This window comes from Protopterus annectens, chromosome 12.part0 (genome assembly GCF_019279795.1).
Source record: "Protopterus annectens isolate FY-2018-M chromosome 12.part0, PAN1.0, whole genome shotgun sequence".
NCBI classification, from domain to species: Eukaryota; Metazoa; Chordata; order Ceratodontiformes; family Protopteridae; genus Protopterus; species Protopterus annectens.
This window is the reverse complement of record NC_056746.1, coordinates 935470931-935493736: the sequence shown is the minus strand read 5'-3', so window position 1 is coordinate 935493736 and position 22806 is coordinate 935470931. Positions and strand designations below refer to the sequence as shown.

General features: G+C 44.0%; 1 protein-coding gene across 2 annotated transcripts in view; it reads right to left on the bottom strand.

The window, feature by feature from the left end:
* NIT1 (nitrilase 1) overlaps positions 1-22806 on the bottom strand; it is a 250727-nt gene that overhangs the window by 87921 nt on the left and 140000 nt on the right. For both annotated transcript variants that reach the window (XM_044089966.1, XM_044089967.1), the window contains one exon: positions 4017-4120. In XM_044089966.1, the coding sequence (XP_043945901.1) occupies positions 4017-4120 (104 nt within the window). The remainder of the gene's footprint in view (positions 1-4016; positions 4121-22806) is intronic.

The following is a 22806-nucleotide window of genomic DNA, read 5'->3' as shown; positions in this document are numbered from 1 at the left end:
CCATGCACTGTATTTCATTCTGGGGTGTTAGCACTTCAGTTCATGTTTACTTACTTGAGTGTCAACACTAGCTGCAGTGACTGCTGGTTTTGCATCAGATCTCTTTGCACGTTTCCTTGCTATGAACATTACCTAACAATTTGGTTAAAATTTTCATACTGATGAAGTACTAACTGTGTGTGTGTGATATATTAATATGTTAGTTATGCACATTTTTTACTTAAACAGGCACACTGATGGTCCACTCACCAGGCTAAACAAGGAGAAAGTTACTGTCAGCTGCCTGTTGAGTGCCAGGATCTGCCACATAACGCATGCACTTAGGTCACTCTACAACAAGTACAAATATGACTCTGTCATTGTCCATGTTGGTGTGAATGACCTGAGACGTACCCTCCCTGGACTACATGAAAAAAGATATGGAAGAGCTGTCCAATCTTGTAAGCCAGGCAGGTATGACCCCTAGCCTTGAGTAGCATCCTGCCATCACCCAGAATGATACCACAGTACAAAGACAAAATGATTGACTTCAACAACTGGCTAAGCTTCTGGTGTCATTCTAAGGGGATCCAGTATCTGTCTACCTGGGATGACATGATCGACAAACCACAGTGCTTTGCCAGAGATGGCCTGCACCTGTCACCCTTGGGATTCCGGATACTGGCTAAGGCTCTTGCCACCCCTATAGTGCCTTTTTTAGGTAAGGTTCAAATGACAAATTCACCACTGTAACAGGTACAAGCAAGCAAAATCTGAGGGTGATGCTACTCAATGCTAGAAGTCTAAACCTCAAAATGCACTCACTTGAGGCACTCCTTAAAATGGAGAACATAGACATATGTGCAGTGACAGAAACCTGGTTCAAGGCTCCAGAGAGCACCCCTGCATTACCAGGCTATAATTCATGCCACACTTTTCGGCCACCTAACCTGGACCGAAGCACTAAAGGCGGAGGCGTGTCCATATTCATTAAGGTTATCCACACCTCCAGGCTAGCTGCTCAGCATAATGCATCCGAGATTATCCAAGTGCAACTAACTCTGGGAAAAACTGCAATCCAAATTGTAGCTTGTAACAGATCCCCCATCATGCCCCAGGATTCCCACTCCTCAGTTCCTAATACATTGGAAAATATTAGGGTACAACCTAACACCCTAATAATGGTCGATTGCAACTACCCCATCATTAACTTGAAAACTATTCATGTACCAACTCTTGTACTCAACATTTTCTGGAATTCATAAATTCCAACGCCTTGGATCAACTTATCCACACCCCCACCAGGGGCAGCAATATCCTAGACCTGGTCATTACCAACATGGGCAACCGGTGTTCCACACCAGAGGTCAATTCCTTGTTGGTCAGATACGACCACAAGCTAATCACCCTAGACATCCACATCCCACCCCCACCCCCCCACCCCCAATTAGGGAAACCACTGTAAAAAATTTCTCCAAAGCCAACTTCACGCTTCTTAAGACAGAAGTGGCAGACTTCACGACACCCATGCTGAAGGACAATAGAGGTACGACTGCTGAATCCTACAAAAATGCACTTTATAAGCACTTACACAAGTGCATGGATCGTGCAATCCCTAACAGAACCAAGATGTTATCCACCAAAAAAAGGAAGCCAATCTGGTGGTCCCCTGCCATAAACAAACTCTACAACAGAAGAAAGAAACTGTTGCAAAAAAGAGTAAAATCCCATCAGTAAGAAGCGGAGATCCCTCATAAAATCCTCCAAAGCTAGGTATGAAAATAAAATCGCCACAGATTCTAAAGACAACCACAAAGCATTCTATAGCTATGTCAAGAATCTCAAGGCCAACATTCAGATCTGCTCTGAGTTACAGCACAATGGCACTAAATGTACAGAACCAACTGATAGCCAACATCCTGGCAGATAGGTTCAGTGTTAACTTTACCCCCCTCTCATCCCCTAAAGGGCCCATCTCTATACCGAAAGAATGCATAGTTCCTGTAATCATGGCTGCACAGTTAAAAAACACACTCTCCAAAGCCAAGAACACAGCATCCATGGGACCTGACAACATCCCAGGCTGCGTTCTACACGAACTACAGAATGAACTGGCACCCCACCTAAGTACCATGTTCAATCATAGCCTCACCTCAGGTTTTGTGCCCACTGAATGGTGCACAGCAACGGTTATCCCACTCCACAAAGGGGGAGCCGCCACGGACCCTGGGAACTACCGCCCCATTAGCCTGACGAGCCTGGTCTGCAAGGCTATGGAACGTATCATCATGCAACTTATAAACAATGACATTGGTAATCTCCAAACTCTGGACCCTACCCAGTTTGGGTTTGTAAAAGGCAGATCGTGTTTCCTAAACCTCATAGACGTCTTTGAAGCGGTCACCAAAGCCGTAGATGAGGGTAAGGTGGTTCACACAGCCTATCTAGATCTCGCCAAGGCTTTCGGCACCATCCCCCACTCTGGAATTATAGATAAACTCACTAAACTAGGTATAAATCCCTATTTCACAAGATGGGTTGCCAACTGGCTCACTGACAGAACCCACACTGTGAAAGTAGCAGACTCCAAATCCAACTTCAGACCAGTGACAAGTGGAGTACCACAGGGTTCAATCCTGGGTCCTCTCCTGTTCGGTATCTACTTCTCTGAAGTACAGCCTAACACAGAAGGTCTTTGGCTAACGAAGTTCACAGATGACTGCAAACTAGGAGCCATAATCAAAACTCCTAACGATGTGGACATCCTACAAAAGGGACTCACTGAGACAGATGCCTGGCGTCAAAGCCATGGCCTCAAGCTCAATGCCAAAAAGGGCACTGTCATCCCTTTTGGTAAAAAGTCTGTACCCATGAACTACCACATAGGTGGTAGTCTACTAAACACTGAAAGTGTGATAAGAGACCTTGGGACACAGGTGGACAGTAGTCTCTCCTTTGATAATCACATCACCACAGTAGTCAGGAAATCCTTCTACGTGGCACACCTCATCACAAAAGGTTTCTCATCCAGGAAAAAATATGTCATTGTTCCCCTCTACTCGTCACTCATTAGACCCATTATAAAGTACAACGCCCCTTTTGGTATGTACCTCACAAGACATCTACAACAACTGGAAAGGCTGTAGAAATACCTCACAAAGAGGATTACTGGCCTCAAACAGATGCCCTAAGCAGATCGTCTCAAAAAACTCCAGCTTTACTCCATCACATATCGTCTACTCAGAGGCGATCTCTGCCTAACATACAAAGCTATGTCAAACCCAGAGCTGTTGGACATGCTCCACTTAAAGAAATCCCAATCCCTCTGAGCTATACGCTCTAGGGACCTAAACCTTGTCACCACAATAAACAGAATATGCTGGAGGGATAGATTCCTGTCCCAGAGACTTCCTATACTCTGGAACAAACTACCTATTGATATCAAACAAAACTCCTCATTAGCACTCTTCAAGAAAAGAGGCCCAATTCAAAAAGACTTGCTCTGCAGGGCATTTGGAATCTGGCCCCTTGTGTAAGCCTGTTTACAGACAAGCATTACAAGTAAGTCAGTCACTTACATTGAGAGCAAGTCTTCTGGAATCAGAGCAGACTTGCATGGAGAGAAACTCTTTTGGAATCTGACCCAAGATGTACTACAGCTTAGAATCAGGATGCCACAGCAAGCAATGTACTTTGGCCTTTCCAAGAAAGAAGCCTACTGCTTACATCTTTGTTTGCCTCTTATCCAAGGTCTAGCTAACATTCTGGGATGCCTAAAGCAAAATTTTCAAACCCCCTCCCAAAAATTTTAACACTGTCTGTTTGAAAATATGAAAAAAAACAGTTTGGTCAAATTTCATACATCTATATCACTTTTACAACAGAAACTTGTACCACACCTGTATGTACAGACAATTTTATGTATCTCATTTATTAACAAAGACACTTCCCACAACTAAAGACACTAAAGGGAAAAGCCCTTTAGAGTGCTGATAGGCTTGCCTGTGGGTATCGTGTGGTAGCAGGTTGTGACGTACCTGTATCATCTATCACTACATGAGAATTATACACTCGGTGGTCCTCCTTCCAGTTGGGTCCCTTTTCATGGAATCCTCCAAGAAATAGCCAGAGCCTCAAGTCCCTAAAATATGAAAATGAAATCACTTACTGTAATCAAACAAGGTTCAGAAAACAAAGCAGGATGTTGGATCACGACTGTACAATCTAGTCCTTCATGTGTAGATGTGGTAACAGTACAATAACCCTCTGGGCTTGGGTCAGCAGTGCATCGTGTTCACAATTCTAACTCATTAGTTCTGCCCTTCCTCAGTTTGTAAGTTTAACTTTACTGTAATGTAACATAGTAAACAAATAAAATAAAGAACAGCACAAGTATGTCTCATAAAACAAACAGACCTATGTCAGTCAGAGACTAAGAAAACAGACTGGTAAATATGATATGAAAGTTCATGGTTTGTGTGCTCTTTTACCAGTGTACCTCTTGAATGAGCTCATTTTATTTGTAACATCAGGAGTGGGCAAATTATTATAATCCAAAACATGTAAATGAAGCACTCACATCTCCAGTGGTTATGCAAAAAGTTTGGAAAAATATTTTACAGACACAACCAGTCAGGACTATGCATTTATTTAAGAGTTTTCCCACTTTCCAGTAACTCTTCCCTTTCAGAAATACACAAAGTATATGGAATGAAAGAATGCAGGGAACAAATACAAAATGAAATCAGCACAATTTCCAGATTCAGCCCTGTGATACGGTGTGAGATATAATTAAGCTGTTATGGTAAAGGGATACAAAGATGCAACTGCAGAGGTCAGTTATTAGTTTTGAATACACATATGCAATGATTTCATATGCTTTGCAGGCCTTGTAAACAAGATGCGACAAGACATTGCAGGAGACATCATCTCTACTTCACACAAACATCCATACAATCTTCAGAAGTTATAATAACACGGCTAAAACAGATCTGGCTTAAAGCACATATGAGAAAATTCCAAACCCTTGGGAAAATACCCCCTTATGTTTGTTTACTTCTACCTACCACACTAAGAAGGAAAACAAATCTATGCATCTTAGTGTGATACTTAAAGGACAATGCATTCAGACACTATGCTGCTTCCAGGATCAGCCATGGTCACAGGGCCCACAACCTGAAATGCACCTTGTAGGCCACTGCAACAAGAGAAGTTATCTAATGGTTGGACAGATCAACGACTGATCCATTCAACATACCACAAAAAAAAAAAAAAGAAGTTATGTTCTTACCATAACATTCCATCTGTGTTGTCGATCTTCATTCATTCTTGACCCTTGGGTTTCGGTTCCGTCCTTGGAACTGACTCGGCCATATCAAGCTTGTGCCAGAAACTCTCAAGCTAAGGCTACCCATAGTGCCTCTCTTCCGTTCCCTTCAGATCGAGTTTTGCCTGTAGAAATAAAATGTGGAAGCTTTGTCTGAGGAACTGCCTTGCTACAAAACCAGGACTAATTCCAAACCTCCAGGAGTCTTTGGAGGGTGGGATGTTAAGAATGAAGATAAACAACACAGATGGAACATTATGGTAAGAACAAATTCTTTGTCTGATGTTGTCAATCTTCATTCATTCCTGACTGTTGGGACAGAGTCCCTAGCTACTTTATGTCCTGGGAGGCCCTAAGGAATGATATTCCTGAGCACCATAGAGCCAAAGGATGCTCTTCCCCTTGAGACCATATCCAATTTTTAATGAGTGATAAAGGTATGAGGGGTAACCCAAGTGACCGCTGCACAAATGCCATCCATAGAGGCTCTAGAATGAAAGGGTACTGAAGAGGAAACTGATCTGGTAGAATGAGCCTTGACCCTCAACCATTTTGAAAAGGTAACTTTGAAAACTGGATTTCCCAGTCAAATACCTAAAAAGAACTGGAACAATTAGCCTGATTTCCTAAACGATTTTGTTCTATCCAAGTAAAAATGTAACTGTCTGTGTACATCCAACAAATGTAAACAATATTCTCCCTTGTTTGAGAAGTTTGGGAAGAAAACTGGTAGGTCTATGGATTGATTAATATTCGAGTATGATACAACTCTGGGTAGAAAAAGAGGGGTTAGTTCTAAGTGATACTCTCTCTTTGTGAAAAATGATATATGGACATTTCACACACAAAGCCTGGGTTCTTTAAAAGACGGTTTCAAATGCATAATGCCTTTTAGGAAGGTTTTGCAAAGGCGATGAGACATTAAAGAAAGGTCATTGAAGACATTATGAAAATTTGAAATAGCAGCTAAATGAACTCTTAACGGCAGAGGCTGAGGCTCCGGACTGGAATATAGTTGATAAATATTCTAATACCTTACTAACTGAGGCTGAAAAAGGGTAATTTTCCTCTCCATGAGACCAAAGCACAAATCGGTTGCATTTACAAAGATAAAGTTTTATTGTGGATGGTTTATGAGAAGCCAGAGGTATCTTTTGTACTACGGAAGATAGATTATTCTGCCTAGCAATTACTGGAAGTGGAGGTACCAAGCCGTCAGCTTGAGACTTTGGGATGGACCAGCCTCTGTGGATGAGACAAGTCTGGAGTTGGGTCCAGAGTCCATGGATGGTGAACTAGGTAAGGCCAGAGAAAGGGGAACCAGACTTGGCAGGGCCAATAAGGTGCAATGAGGATCAATTTCCTTTGCAACCATTGGGCTTTCTTCAAAAACTGGGGAATCAGGAGGAAAAGTGTAAAGCAGTCCTGGGGGCCAATCATGTAGGAGAGCTTCTCTTGGGGACTGGCCAAAGTAGCTGCTGCATTTGTAGTTTATGGGAGATGCAAACAAGTCGCAGCAAGGCTGACCCCATCGACGAAAGATCTTTGTCACTAAATTGGGATTGAGAGACCACTCGTGATGCAGGAGGATGCATCTGCTCAGTCTGCTATCACACTGGTATTCCCCAGAATGTGTGTTGCTATCAGAAAGTGGTTGGAGGCAATCACCCATTGCCACACTCTTAAGGTTTCCCGACATAAGGGTAGAATCTGTTTCCTCCCTGTTTGCTGATGTACCAGACCACCGACATGTTGTCTGACTGGATAGCAACTGTCCCCGAAGGAAGGGCAGATTGAAATGCTTGCAATGCTAAGAGCACCACCCACAGTTCTAGGACGTTGATATACAAATTGGCCTCTAAGGGGGACCAAGTGCCTTAGACCGTCTTACCCTGAAAATGCCCCCCCCCCCCCATCAGGGATGCATCCGTGGTCACTACAGCCTTGGGCTGAGAGGGTGAAAAAAGGCAACACCATAATTCCTCTTCTGGCTTCATCCACCAATTTAGATTCTGCTTGCATTGGTTGGTTATGCAGATTGGATGTGTTGATAGAGACCGCTGTGATGTCAGGAGCCACTGAAGTAGCCTCATGTGGTACCTTGCCAGAGGAACTAGGGTGACTCTCATGGACCCTAGGAGTTGTAAGACTAAACGAGCCAGGACTCTGTCTTGAGACAGTATCACTTGAAGCTGTGACCTCAACCTTTGCAGTCTGTGAAGAGGCAGAGCAGCCACACAGGGTTTCATGCCGAATGTTTTTCCAATTAATTCTATATTGTGTAAGGGTGATAGTTTTGACTTTTCCCTGTTTATTGAAATGCCTAAGAACTCTGTAAGCTCTAAAATGGAGTACAAGGGGTGAAGCAGTAGATACCTGGTAGGGGCGGTGAGAAGCCAGTTGTCGAGATATGTACATATGCGGAATCCTTGTAGCCTTAAGTGAGCTGCTACCACTGCCATGCATTTGGTGAACACCCTGGGGACTGTGATGAGACCAAAGGGCACTGCTCGAAATTGGTAATGACTGGCTCCACAACCAGAAGCGGAGGTATCTTCTGGAGCACTTGTCCATTTTTATGTGGTAATATGCATCCTGATGATCTATACCACACATCCAATCATCTTTCTCCAGAAACAGAAGGATAGACTGTATCGTGACCATCCAGAATTTTGTCTGTCGAACAAACTTGTTCAAGACACTGAGGTTTAGAATTGGCCTCCAGTCCCGTCTTTTTTGGCACTAGAGTAAAATCTGGATCCTATTTGGTCTGGTGGGACTGTTTGGATGACTCTTTTTTTAAAGCAGCATTTGAATTTCTTGTGCTGCTGTATCCCTCTGACTGGGTGGAACGTTGGGGATTCACCTTTGTGGTGTTGGATAAAGGTCAAAGGGGATATGGTAACCTCTGGTAATTATCGCCTGCACCCAGGAATCTGATGTTGCCGAGTGCCAGGCTAAGTGGTGCAGACAGAATCTTCCCCTAACTGCCTCCGGAGGGAGGAAATCAGGCCGCTGCTCAGAAGTGCTGATAGGGCTGTCCAGAGAAAGAATCTTTGGAACCCTGATTATACGTGCCCCCCTCTGCCATGGGAGGGGGCATCTTCCTGACGAATTCCCCCCTCTGCCCCAGGGGGGAAAACTCACAATGTGCATCTTGAAAAGGCCCTTGGGACTTTCTGAACCCCATCTTTCCACTCCTCTGATTCCTGGAATAAAGTTGCTGAGGAGTAGAAAAATGCACGCCCACAACAGAAAGGGTCTTTCCGTCCTTCTCACACCTGGCTAATGTGTCTCTGATTTTTCGGCCACACAACGAGGTATCAACTGAAGCGTTGACAAAGGAAGACTTGAAAGGGTCCGTGAAGTCACATAAGTGCATCTAGGCGTGAAGCCTAATGGCAACGCCTGTACATGTTGCCCTGGCCATCCCTTCAGCTGTGTGAGCAATAAGCTACATGGATGAGTTTGATATCGATTCTAGGGTCGCAAGCTGGGAGGCAACCTTATCGTGTACCTCGTCAGACACTGCCCCTGCCAAGGTCCTTGAGAGACTAGTGATCAGGTCCCTTTGAAGTCGAGTGAAATATGCCAAGAAATTCAATGACCGTACGGCAAAGGTCTTGCTTTCCAAACCTGTCCATCGTCAGAGTTTCTCGGTTTGGAGGCTGGACAGCTGGACTCTCCTCTGGGAGTTCCTTCTTTGTGGCAGCCGCCACTACCATAGCATCTACTGCTAAACCTTTAGACCAGTGGGATGATCTTCTGGTGCACAGAGAATTTTGTCAGGTCTCCATGGAATTGGCTCTACAGTGTCAGGGGACCTTCTAAGCACGCTGCACTATGAGTCTGACCAATTTATCGGCAGGTGGGGTCACCCAAGAAGTAGAAGGTTAGGCACAAAAAGCCTATAAGAAGACAGATTCCTCGGATGAAGGGTTGGAAGGCTTCCAGCTACCCCTCTGTTTCAAAATTTCCAGGATGCCTCTGAAAAAGACATCTTTAGGGGGTGACTGTGGGGACCATTCCCCTTCTTCATAATCTGTATCCTCAGTGACAGATTCTTCCAGAGAATCTAGGTGCTTCCTCTTGCACAATCTCTTATGGGGTGGCTCCTCAGTGGGAAGGTCTGAGGAGGACTCCAAAGACAGGGTACCCTGCAGTAGGGTGTCTTGCTGCTCTTGTGCCCGCTGCCACAATGTAGTAGGTTTTGACAGCTGTGAGCCAGAGGATACATAGATGTGACACTCTGGGATGGTGCCAACTGTGAGCCTGCTGAGGCAAGAGCTCTCTCCATAATCTGAAAGGCAGGCCCACCTGAAGAGGAATGGGAGCCTGGAACTGATAAAGACAACCTCGGAACCGGGGTCACACCCTGCTCTGATGAGCCCACCTCCAGAGAAGGAGTCCCGAGAGGACCTGGAACTGTCAAAGAACCTGGAACCACAGATGGCGCCATGGAAAAAAAAAACTGGCATCAAATTAGGGATCCCGGAGCCAGCAGCCAGGTCATGGTCCCATGGGTGGGTTGGCTCCGACTGAGCCAAGGACCACAGAGTATGTTCTGTTACCAAGGTGAGGTCCACCAACAATACTGAAGTAGTTGGCCCCGGGAGCGGCATCGAAGTCAAGGGCTCCAACACCTGCGGAGAGGTTGAAGGAGAAGATAAGTTTGAGTCCTTGGAGAGTAGGCCTTGGCTCCAGATGGGAGGGAGGTCCTATACGGAGCTGGAAGACCTCTGGCCGCCAAGAGCTGATCCACTAACCTAACTACATCAACTCCAAAAGGCTCATGGTGGAATGAAGACATCCCTGAGGGTGATTCTGGACGTTCAATAGATGAACTCTGTTGACCAAAAAATGGGTCAATAGATGGTTGAATCCTTACCCAGGACTTGGCTACTCCCTGTCGGCACCACAGTTGGCTGACCAATTGTTTCTGCAGGGGGTAAGTGATCGGTATGACTGGGGAAACTATTGTTGGTGCCGAGAGGGTCATAGGTACCGATGAAGAAGTCGGTATGGAGGTAACTTTTGTAGGCTCCATAACAGTTGTCGGCACCGTGGGGGAAGTTATAAACTTTGGTGGTGAAATGTTTGTCAGTATCAATTTTGAATATTTAGGCTTCTGCTCTGTGGAAAAAACCTGGCCTTTACAGGATTTTGAGTCAAGAGATTGAGGAGATGCCAGAACAGAGTGGCTCCTCTTTTTTGCTCCTTTCTTGGGAGACTTTGATATCTCTGCCTCAGACAAAGCCTCACTAAAAAGGCATTTTAACAGCCCCTTGAGGATCAATTTGTTGTACTGCTCTGTAGAGGTCCGAGCACTGAAACCCTTCAAGAGTTTGCACGGCAGTTGGACTTCTAAATGTGGCACCCCAAACAATAAACACAGGAAAGATGCCCGTCCAAGTTGGGCATCTTTCTGCCACATTCCTTGCACTGCTTAAATCCAGTTGTACCCCTTTGTTTCTCTGCCATGTTCAATTCGAGTATGTACAGCAAAAAAACTTTTCCACACACACATTCAACAAGCCAGTAAGGAAAAAAAACAAGAGATTTTTTTTTTTTTTTTTTTTTAAAGGTTGTATCAACAATGTTAACAAAGAAAATACCCAGAAGGGTTAAGGAAGGGGGAAAAAGGGAATACCAGTGATGGCATTAAAAAAATTACCAAAGGTAAGAGGGAAGGGAGGGGCCTATACCAGCAACGGTAAAGCAAAAATACCAAAAAGGGAAGAAATACAACACTCATACTCAAAAAATATCAAAGTTACCAGGAAAACTAAGTTAATGACAAATCTAGAGCTAAGAAGTAAGCCTTAATAAAGATATTTTATGAAAAAAATAAGCACTTAGCTGGACTCTACATGGCAAACGAGATCTGAATGGAAGAGAGGCACTATGGGTACCCTTAACTTGAGAGTTTCTGGCTGGTTCGAGCTTGATACAACGGCCGAGTCGGTTCCTAGGATGGAACTGAAAGCCAATGGTCAAGAATGAATGAAAATCGACAACAGACTGCAGTATTCTTAGTTGTTTAGTGACCATCAGCAACTGTGCTACAGGGTTCCTATCAGCATTTCGAATGTTGAAAATGCCGAATTTAATTTAAATCGAACTGAAATGTTCAAAATCTCCGAACAGCGAACTGACGGAATATCGATTTTTTTCCCATGGAAAGAAATTGGTGGGCCATCATCGGAGTTTGCTATTTCCTCCACTGTGGTGCGGTCTCAGAGTTGGTACAATTAAGTAGGGGGGGGGGCACAGCCCCCAACTTCTGTCAGTGTTTAAAGTAATGAAAATTGTTTTTTTTTGCACAGAACACAGATTTCTTTCCCTGGGAAAGAAATCGATATTCCATCAGTTCGTTCTTTTGAGATTCAAACATTTCAGTTTAATTAAATTGCATTTAGCGTTTTCAGCATTCGATATGCTGATATAGACCCATGCTGCAAACACAATTATCACAGGTTCTCAGTCCAGACACACCAAACCTACCCGATGGAGTTCCACCTACAGAAAGTCCATCAAAGGGAAAAATGCACTGTGTGTGTGTGTACGTACGTAGATGGTTTCCTTCCTTCCTTCCGCTTTCTGTGCAGTCTTATTAATTTCCTGGTTTCTCTACCAAAAATCAACAACCATCATAATATCTTGTGGGGGAAGGGACTGCACAAAAGGTGTGCAAGCATTTTGAAATCTTCAGAATCCACCCCATCAAAACAGAGAAGTTTGATTCAGTACTGATCATAAAATGTCAGATAATGGAATTGCTTAGGACTGCCCCTGTATGCTTAATCTATGTTCAGTGTTAGCAAGGTTATTACTTAACATAGGTATATCGGCTCCACTTTCTTCAAATTTTTTTTTTGTTTTTTTTTTGGGGGGGGGGATTTCTGCTACACCCATACAGTTATTCTAAGGTTTTGTTATAATCCATTTTACTAGTTGCTCATGTTCCGACCTCCCCCAATCCACCTTGGAGCACAGGAAGTGGAGTCAATGGACAAATCCCATCAGCTTATTTGTTCTTCTGGGGTGAAAGCCACACATTCCCTAGGCTAGGTGAAATCCCTACATCCCACTTGTTCCCCTCTGGGGAAGCCTTATCTGCCCTATCTTTCTCTTTTTTGACAACAGTTGGGCATTAAGAAGGCCAGATGCTGGTGCTAAGGGCATTCCCTTACTTATCCCCACCCCCATATCTGGAGTGCTGACTTATGAAAGCAGCCTGGTCAGAGAAAGATATACGTGTTCTTATACCGCTTTTTCTCCTCAGCTCAGTGGTGTGAGGAATGCTTCTACAGCATAAGCCTGCCTACCTTTTTCCATAACATTTACTCATTCGTAGGTGTTGTTAATGTGACAGGACAAGCTACCTCCCTCATCCTAGGATAAAGAAACTGGCATTGGATGCTCAAGCTCATCATAGCCACCCAGTACATCCAGCAGCTGTACACAAGTTGAGCGAGAGTCCCATTGGTCACAGTCAGCCCCTTTCCAACTATAATTCAAATTTCAAAACTAGAAGTACTGGATTACAGAAGCATAACAGGTGAAGTTGGGTGTCTCCAAAAGAAAGAGAAAGTTTGCTCTTAAATTGCAAAAGAAAATCTCCCTGTAACATTGTCAGCGGGTACTGCATATGCTTTTGGGCATGTATTTAGCACTGAATTCAGTGGGCTACGTTTTGAGTACCCAATTTTACTGACTCCGTGTCTAATGCATACAATCATATAATATCTTGCGCTGGTTAACATTTATAACTGTCTTCCTGAAACAGCCTTCGAATGAGATGTTAAACAAAGGCCTCATTTCCAGTGTTGGTGGTAGCTCTGACAGATGTAAAAGATCTCATGGCACTTAAAGAGTACAGAAACCTACCGGTATCCTGGCCAAATTTCCCCTAGTCAACATAAATACCACTGAAGAGAGACCACATGCCAGTTGGGATTAACTTGCTCAACAAAAGCAAATAAAATAAAACAGACTGGAACTGCACACTGCTCAAGAAAAAATATAAATAAATAAAGCACTGCTGGCTTTACAGTGTTCCAACGAGTCCAGAGCTTTCATCAAATTCACTGGTACCACATTCAGGAAAATCCACTGGTATAACATTTTCTTAACTGCTCTATTTACACACCATCTTCCGTACCAGACTAATGTATGGCAGTTGCACATCCTATTATGAAAATGGCAGTATATATAAGCTCATCCCTTCCTCATTGCCACACATTTCGAGGTTTCATGGTACACCTTCTAAGCTACAGACTTATTAGGAGGTACTTTTATTTCTAATATTATGTTTTGAAGAATCTGTACTGCCATTCCAAGAGATTTTTCAAGATGGCAGCAGCGATGTAAGCATCTAAGAGAGAGTTCTGGGTAGTGAACAGGTTATAATAGTAAAAGCTTTCAAACTACGGTAAAGTATTAATAGAAATTGGAACCTGAAGTGTCTACGACATCCAGAAATCAACAAGAAAAAGAAGAAATGAAGTAAGAGAGAGCGTCTGTGAAAAAACCTGGAAAAGCACATGGTAACAGCAGCTGAAGGAGGAAGTTTTTCAGTCACCCTAGACAGGAAGTTTGACCAAATGTACTCAGGAGGGACACGGGCAGCAACCTCAGGAGTGAATGTGCAGTCACCCATCCATTGATCTAGGTTGTGTTTGAAGAGGGTCAGGGAGGGACTCTGTTTCACATGAATTTGAAGCTTGTTCCAGAGAAGTGGCAGTCTCTGAGAGATGCATCTATCTCAGCGGCATGACCTTTTCATGTCAGAGGCTAGGTTAAAATCCCTGGAGTGACTGACCTTCCTGCAGTTCGATTTATGAATGTGTAGAATTCCATCAGGACTGGGTCAGAGACTGTCCTGTAAGCCAGGCACAGGTTACCCTTTAACAATCCGTAGGAGACAGAATATAGTGACAGGGCTTTCAGTCTTTCTGTGCAAGACTTGTTTTGTGTACCCTGTAATTTCTTGGTGAGAAACCTCTGTGGTCTCTCCAATTGTTGCAGGTGTCTGGTGAGGTACATGCAAAATGGAGCATTGTACGCAATTACTGATCTGATGAGGACCGAGTATACTGGAATTATAACATCTTTAGATTTAGATGTGACGCCTTTATTTATAAGAACTGCCACATAGAAGGATTTTCTTACTACTGAGGATACATGGTGGTCAAAGTTCAGATTGCTATCAACCCAAGTACCCAGATCACGTACCACTGGATCTAGACTTAAGGGGGTGCTGCTTCTAAGGTAATCTGCAGGGATGTCAGCCTTCCCAAAGGGAATAATGATGCTTTTTTTTTTGCATTTAGCTTTAATCCATGGCTTTGATACCAATCATATGTCTGTGTTGACCCTATCTGCAGTATGTTAACATCGTTGGGGGACTCGGTGACTGCTCCCAATTTGCAATCGTCAGCGAACTTGATCAGCCACAGGCTGCCCAAGTTTGCCTGGACTTCTCAAAAATAAATTCTGAACAGTTAGAAGCCCAGCACAGAACCCTGTGGTCTGCCACTGTTGACTGGTCTTTTCCTAGAGGTGAAGTCACTCCTCTGGTAATGTAGGGGTTAATTCCCAATTCGGAGAGTTTCTCTATAATACCCGAGTGGGTGGTTGTGTCAAATGCCTTGGCTAGGTCAAGACAGGCTGTATGCATGGTCTTTCCTTTGTCCAGGGCCTGACTTTCTCAAAGACGTCAATCATGTTTAACAGGCATGATCAACCTTTAACAAGTCTGAAGTCAGTTGAGAGAAGAGTTTGGAGATCACCTATGTCCTTGCTAATAAGGACGACAATATTTCTTTCCATGGCTTTGCAGATGAGGCTTGTCAAGCTTATCAGCCTATAACTCCCAGGGGCAGTTGATGATCCCCCTTTGTACAGAGGGATTACTCTTGCTGTCTTCCATTCTACCAGAACATAGCCAGTTCTCAGCCTGTGATTAAACATGGATCCAAGTGGGTCTGCTAGGTCATGTTTTAAGTTGTTTAAAAAGCAACCTGAGATGTTGTCTGGTTCCACTGAGGCTGTCAGTTTGGCCTTCCAGAGTGCAGAGATAACCTGCTCGTTTGAGATAATAGGCTGAGGAATGGTGGCAGGTATACTTTGGGGATGACTAGACAGAGGGGTGAAGTTTTCTCCAAACTGGGTAGCTAGCAGGTTGGCTATTACCTCCAGTTGAGTATGTGTGGTGCCACCCACAATCATTTCAGCCATAGCTAGGTATTCGCTTTTAGATTTCGGACATAGTTAAAGAATGCCTTGTGATTATCCTTAGCTGGGGGGATATTTTTGCTTTGTAATTAGCTTTGGAGGACTTGACAAGATCTCTAATTTGTTTGTTTAAGCTAGAGAGAGATTTCTTCCTCTGCTGAGCCAGTGCCCTCTTGTTCTTGGACATTAGTTTCTTTCTCTTGTTGTAAGGCCTATTTATACTAGGGGACCACCAGGGTGAATTGTTTTTTCAGCAAGATCTGATTTTAATCTGGTCAGGTACAGCCATTTCTATAAAACTGCTTAAGTGGTTATACAGGGCAAGGTGTACACCTCTGCATAGGAGTCCGTGTTATCTGCATTCGAGGGGGCTTTAAAACGTTTTTCTTATACCATCACTTAGTAGGAGGTAATTTGTCTTAGAAAAATTCTTAAGCATTTTTGAGCTTCATGGGTTATCTAGTGTTATAATTACATCGAACGACACTGATTTATAGTCCAGTCTTACCAGGGAGGATATCACATGGAGGGGTGCAATGCTCCCCCATGTTAGTGTGTACTATGTCCAGGACATTTGAGCCTTTTGTGGGTGTGCTGATTGTCAATGCAAATGTTCTGGAACAGCTAAAGTCTAAGAACTTCTGAGCCAGCATGTTTGTGGTCATGTAGGTTTCCCAGTCGATGGTAGGATAATTAAAATCACCCATGAGTAAGGTGATGGGCTGTATGGCAAGTGACTCCAGGAAGTCCAGGTATGTGGTATCCTTTTCCCATTTCATCGTTGTGACCTATAGCTAGCAATGATGTAGTAGGAGGCTTTGCCTATAGTTAATCGGACATGGAGTAGCTCAAGAGAGTCATACTTTTTGACCAGTCTCAAGGTGTACTTAACTTTAATGAAGATAGATATACCTCCTCCTCTGTTCTTTTATGCTCAGTTTGTGGTCTGAACGAATGGAAAGCATTGTAGCCCTGCATGGCTGTGGTGCTTTCCATGCATTTGAACTAAGTCTTTGTGACTGCACAGATGTCAGCATTTTCTAAAGTGTGGAATGCTTCCACGGAGTGCAGTTTCTTGTTTAGACTACTACCATTAAGCAGCAGTACCTTGAGTTTATCTAGAGAGGATTTTGTTATGGTGGGAGGTTGGTTATTTTGACACTATCTAAAAAAAAAAGCACAACATGGATGGCTAATGCTTTTGCCAGTATATGAAAGCCTAGAGGAGACAGGTGCAGACCATCTCTGGTGAAGTACGGCCTGTCAACCATGTCTTCCCAGGGTAACAGATATTGGATTCCCTTGGACTGACACCAGGAGCTAAGACAATTTTTAAAGTCAATCATTTTTTGTTTGTATTGTGGCATCATCCTTGGAGAAGGTAGAGTGCTGTTTAAGGCTAGGCTTATACCTGCCTGTGACACAATCTGAGAGCTCACTAATGTTTCTCTTCATATAGTCCAGTAAGGTACATTTCAAGTCATTCACCCCCCACATGGACTATGACAGAGTCATAACGGTATGCTTGAGTGACTTGATGGATCCTGGCACTTGAAAAGCAGCTGACTATAACCCGCTGCTTATCCGGCCTGGTGAGGGGAACATCCTTGTGTCTAACAATGACTGATACATTAGGTTTGGGATGTTATGCCTTATGGGCTTATTTGCTGATACATTGGTGTGTGTGTGTGTTAGCATGTATTGTGGTTGTTTTTTGCATTGTTATGTGTGTAAGTGGTTTCTGTTTGGGAGGCCTCTGATCTTTTGGTAAATTACCAGTAAGTCCTCATATGTGGGTTTACATGTCATGTCCTTATTTAGTGTGGAAAGTTTGTGTGTGCTAACAACCTGTTTGGCATTTGATTTATCCTTATGTGACAGGCTTGCCTCCAGTTTCATAGTGTAACTACATCTCTCACATAAAGTATTTCTTTGTTTGAGAAGTAAGTAATTTTCATTATAGATGAGACAATTACTACATTGCCTCAAAATGCCCATGACTCTTGGGCTGGCCAGAGAGATAATGGGAAACTGCCCATCTGTGATAGCAGGCTCTTAATGTAGGTTTTATTAGGGGAAGGGAATGGGATAATTTGACAGGACTGTGCTGGTAGTGAAGAGACTACAAGAGGGACCTATATTTTGTGTAGGCTAAGGTTGCTCAATAAGGCAACACTGCTCAGTGTACAACTAAGTTGCTCCTAGAGTAGCAGAAAAGCTTGGAAGAGTTTCACGGACAGCTGATTAGGGAAAAACATAGCTTCCAAGCTTTTGCTTCTATACAGGGTGCTGCTAAGCGAAGAGCAGCAACATGTAAATGCAAGGCATAAATATGAACAAAGAGAAACACATTTTAAGCTAACTACCAATCAGGAAAGCAAACAATAAGCCTTCTACTAGAAATCTCCAGCTCAGGCAGATTAGATCAGCACATTTCTGCCACAAGGGTGCAGAAAGGGCCCAAAGTGTAACAAGACCAAACAAACTACTCACAACAGCCTTACAACTATCCAATACAATGCAATACAGTGCAATTAACTACTTAAAGCAGCAACAGACAGTGCATTTTTTTGAAACTGCTAAAGAACAGTCTCAGTATATAAAAGAAGTGCAAAAAGATACTTAGACCCCTTTTGTGTGCTTCCCAGCTCAGACAGACCAGGTAAACTCCTACTGCCCCTAGATGAATAATCCCAGTCCTCCTAATGTAAAAGCACAATAAAGGAGTATCTGGAGTGAGTGAAATGATACCACAGACAGATTTAAAAGATATGAAATGCTACCACAAACAAACTTAAAGATATGGCTACAGCAGTGTACTTTAAACAGCTTATAAAAGTGTGACTATGCAATAAAAGTCTTTGCTTTGTACAAATGAGCCAACAGCCACTCAATTGTACAGACATTATAAAGGTACTAAAAACAAAATAAATTGATTAATAAGCCCTCCAACCAATAAAACTTCATGCAGAAACCTCAAGTGTTTTCCCAACCTAAACAGACCAGGCTGCCTCCCAGTGCACCTAGATGGAAAATCCACTGGCCTCTTTATGTAAAAACAAGTGCCTGATAGAGTGTAAAAATATACTACTTTATCCAACAGCTGACTAGATAATGAATTCAGATCAGTAGAACAGGCAATGAGAGGCAAAAAGCATCTTTTCAATATAAGCACAAGGAAATGCAAATAAATAATGCAGAAAGGGAGGAGCTTATTACGCTCAATTTACAGTAGGGGTGGGCAGCTTAAAATCACCAGCTTAAAAAGCAGATCAGCGAAGGGGAGGATGGATGGCAGCTTTATCACTCACAGACAAGAAAATTATAAGTTTACTTTCCTCACTGCATGGAATTAGTAGCAGCGGTTTAGTTTATGCAGCACGCTTTAAATCTTCTCAGAAAAAGACAAAGGCCCAGAAATTCACAGTGCATTTTAGTATCACTCATACAATTTAACCAATAAAAAAACATGTGAAATGTGCAACTTATCTAATTTAAGTGTCTCTTTCTCTCTCACACAGAACAAAAATACCAGGCCAGACAGATTTCTTAAAACAAAATGCAGCAGGTAGAATAGAAATCAGCTTTATCACTCACAGACAAGAAAAATAGAAGTTATGTCCTTACCATAACGTTCCATGTGGAGTGTTCATCTCGCCTTTGTTCTTACACCTGGGTTCGGAGCCGATCCTCGGCTCCGTGTCGGCCGCTTAGCAAAGCTCTGCATCGAGAAGAAGCTCGAGACCAACCTAACTCCCACAATCCCCCTCTGCCTTTACCTCAGATCTAGTTTGCAAGCAAACCAACAGAAATAGAAGAGAGCAAAACACATTCATGCCAAACAAAATAAACATAGCTAAAAAACATAGCCATAACAACTGCTCCAGGCAGAAGCAGGAGAAACAAACCAGGCATCTAAACTGGACGTTCTTCCTGAGGGTGGGAATGTAAGAACAAAGGCGAGATGAACACTCCACATGGAACGTTATGGTAAGGACATAACTTCTATATGTGAGAGTGTTCAATCTCGCCGTTTGTTCTTACACCTGGGTAGCGTCCCTAGCTCCATGTTCCTGAGGAACTCAGGGGAGAACGTTCCTGAGCACAGTGGAACCAAAGGTTGCCCTGTCCCTAGAAATCCTGTCTACTTTGTAATGAGAAATGAATGTATGTGGTTTAGACCAAGTGGCAGCCGCACAAATAGTGTCTAACGGCAGGCGGGCTGCATGAGCCAGGGATGTAGATACTGATCTTGTAGAGTGCCCTTTGGGCTTGACAGATAAAGTTTGCTCAGAGGCAGTATAAACAAAAACAATGCAATCAGAAAGCCATTTGGACAGGGTTTGTTTTGTAACTGCCATACCTTTCTTGCTGTCTGAGAAGGCTACAAAGAGCTGGTCTGTTTTTCTGTGATCCTTTGTTCTGTCCAAGTAAAATCTGAGTTGTCTATGAACATCTAACTTGTGTAACATATATTCCAACTTATTGGAATGGTTCTTGAAAAAGGTGGGGAGTTCAATGGACTGATTAATATTATTAACGGAGCACACTTTGGGGAGAAAGGATGGATTAGTGCGAAGAGATACTCTATCAGGGTGAAAGATCAAATAAGGATGTTTAATAGAAAGAGCTTGAAGCTCCGATACCCGCCTAGCCGATGTGATAGCCACCAGAAAAAGGGTCTTCCATGACAAAAACTTCAAAGGACAGGAAGAGGCTGGTTCAAAGGGTGGCAGCATTAGCTGTGACAAGAGAAGGTTCAAGTTCCAAGGTGAAGTAGGACTTCTAACCGGTGGTCTAATATGGAAAGATCCTTTTAGAAAGGCCTTACAAAGTCTGTGAGCCATAATAGGAGCCCCACTTTCCCCCACATGAAAGGTTGATATGGCAGCTAATTGCACTCTCAAAGTGGCAGGAGAAGCCCCTTGGTGGAACAGTTCGGTTAAAAACTCCAAGACCTTATTCAAAGGAGCTATTACGGGATCCAATTGTTGTGTAGTTGCCCAGTGCACAAAACGTTTCCATTTACTAGTGTAGATCTTTGTAGTGGAAGCTTTATGAGAAGCCACCAGGATATTTTGAACTGCTGGGGATAGAAGATCAGACCTGGCTAAGAAGGGAAGCGGAGCAGCCAAGCTGCTAGTCTGAGGGAGAGAAGCGAGGGGTGGAGAGCCCCTGACGAATGGGTCAGTAGATCCGGCTCTGGGTCCAGGATCCAGGGTTCCCGCATTTGGTGTGCCAGAAGAGGGAAACCAGATTTGACGAGGCCAGAATGGGGCAATGAGGATAATTGTCCTTTGCAGGTTGCTGGCTTTCTGTAGAAATTTTGAAATCAGGGGAACAGGAGGAAAGGTGTACAGGAGACCCGGGGGCCAATCGTGAACTAGAGCGTCCCTGGGGACTTCCCCTGGAGGGGGTAATAGGGCAAAATAGCTCCTGCATTTGGCGTTCATTGGAGACGCAAACAGATCGCAGGAAGGCTGGCCCCACTTGCGAAATATTTCCTTCGCAACTGACTGTTTGTGGGACCACTCGTGAGGTAACAGGATGGCTCTGCTCAACCTGTCCGCTATGACGTTGGATAACCCTGGGATGTGCGTTGCTATCAGAAAACGACCTGTGGACTCCGCCCATTGCCAGATTCTCATGGCCTCTCTGCATAGTTGATAAGACTTGGTTCCCCCTTGCTTGTTTATGTACCAGACTACGGACATGTTGTCCGTCTGAACTGCAATTGTCCCTAGAGGAAGAAGGGGAGCAAAGTGTTGCAACGCTAGAAACACTGCCCTCAACTCTAGAATACTGATGTGCAGATTGTACTCCAACTTGGTCCATTCGCCTTGGACTGTCTGTCCCTGAAAGATGCCCCCCCACCCTATCAGGGAAGCGTCCGTGGTCACCGTTGCTGTCGGCGAGGGGAGCACAAATGGTCTTCCGCTGGAAAGATTGCAAGTCCGTAGCCACCAAGCTAGGTGTGATCTGCATGTGTTTGTGATGAGAATTTCGTGTGTTAGGGATAGCTTTTGGAATGACCATTGTGCAAACAGTAGCCATTGAAGAACTCTCATGTGCAGTCTTCCCAAGGGTATCGCAATGAGAGAAGCTGCCATGAGCCCCAAAACCTTCAGAACTAGTTTCGCCGGGGATTTTCTGGATGATAGAAGAAGATATATATGGTTTCGTAGGGAGTTTATCCTTTCTGGAGGAAGCCTTAGAATTAAGCAACGTGTATCCAATTCTGCTCCTATGAATGAGATATGCTGTGATGGCTGTAGTAAGGATTTCTCGAAATTTACGGAAATCCCGAGATGTACACAAAGTCGTAGCGTGTAATCCCTGGCCTGAATCAGTTGACGCTCGGTGGTGGCAGAAAGGAGCCAGTCGTCCAGATACGGAAACACCTGGAATCCCAGGCGTCTCAAGTGAAACGCTACCACTGCCATACATTTGGTGAAAAAAAACCCTGGGGGCTGAGGTCAGACCAAAGGGCAGGGCTCGAAACTGATAATGACTGGCTCCCAGCCGGAAGCGCAAGTGATCCCTGGACGCCCTGGCCATCTTGATGTGGTAGTATGCGTCCTTTAGATCTATTGAGCACATCCAGTTGTCCTTCTGTAGAAATGGAAGGATCGATTGAAGCGTGACCATCCAGAACTTTTCCTTCTTGATGAAGGTATTGAGTTTGCTTAGGTCTAGAATTGGCCTCCAGTCCCCTGTCTTTTTTTGGAACTAAAAAGAACCGTGAGTAAGTTCCGAATCCTCTTTGGTCCGCTGGGACTGGTTGGATGACTCTTTTTCTAGCAGCTTTGAAATTTCTATAGCTGCAGGACCTCGCAGATGGGGCGGCACATCTGGAAGTCTTATCTGTGGGATTGGGGGCAACAGGAAGGGAATTCTGTATCCTCTGGTAACAATGCTTTTTACCCAATTGTCTGATGTAAGATTTTGCCAGGCCTGAGGGTATAAAGCTAAGCGACCCCCAACTGCCTCCAGAGCAGGACAGTCGGGCCTCCTCTCAGGAGTGCTGGAAAGGTTTTCCAGGGAGTGTATCCCTGTCACCTTGGTTCTGCGGTCCCCCTCTGCCGCCAGGGCGACGTCTTCCACCTCTGCCCCCTCCTCTGCCTCTAGAGGGGGCATCACCCTGTGTGCCTGGGAAAGATCCTTGGGGTTTTCGAAACCACATTTTTCCATTTTTCCACCACGTTGCCCTTTGGGGTACGGTCTAGATGGGGTGGAAAAACGAACTCCGACAGCAGACAGAG